The following is a 299-nucleotide window of genomic DNA, read 5'->3' on the forward strand; positions in this document are numbered from 1 at the left end:
GTGGAGTTTTCCCCTTCGCCCCCCCCTCCCCCGTGGACTGGGGTCTGTCCCACGCCTGTCCGCCCCTTACCTTGCAACTCGGCGGGATTGTGGCTGTTCTGGTGCAGGTAGGACTGGTCGAGGGAGTGCGTGGAAAGGCCGGAGGGGAGAGGGTTGGCCGCAGGGTTGCAGGGCGAGAGGGGCTGCTGCTTGATGTAGGACGCGCCGGTGTTCAAGGCCGCCGAAGCGGTGGGGGCCCACGCCGAGGCCGTGCTGGAGTAAACCGAGTGCGGCTCCATCACCCCGCCGCCGGGCAGCAG

The 299-nt window shown here is 68.9% G+C and overlaps 1 protein-coding gene across 1 annotated transcript in view; it reads right to left on the reverse strand.

Moving 5' to 3' along the window:
* Nucleotides 1-70: 70 nt before the first annotated feature.
* Nucleotides 71-299, reverse strand: part of LOC104548820 (forkhead box protein F1-like) — a gene marked incomplete at both ends in the record, with an annotated part of 735 nt that continues 506 nt past the window's right edge. Inside the window, one exon of the mRNA XM_010194940.1 lies at nucleotides 71-299. Coding sequence (XP_010193242.1) covers nucleotides 71-299 — 229 coding nt within the window.

The sequence above is a fragment of the Mesitornis unicolor genome, unplaced genomic scaffold, assembly GCF_000695765.1.
Source record: "Mesitornis unicolor isolate BGI_N332 unplaced genomic scaffold, ASM69576v1 scaffold35451, whole genome shotgun sequence".
Classification (NCBI taxonomy): Eukaryota; Metazoa; Chordata; class Aves; order Mesitornithiformes; family Mesitornithidae; genus Mesitornis; species Mesitornis unicolor.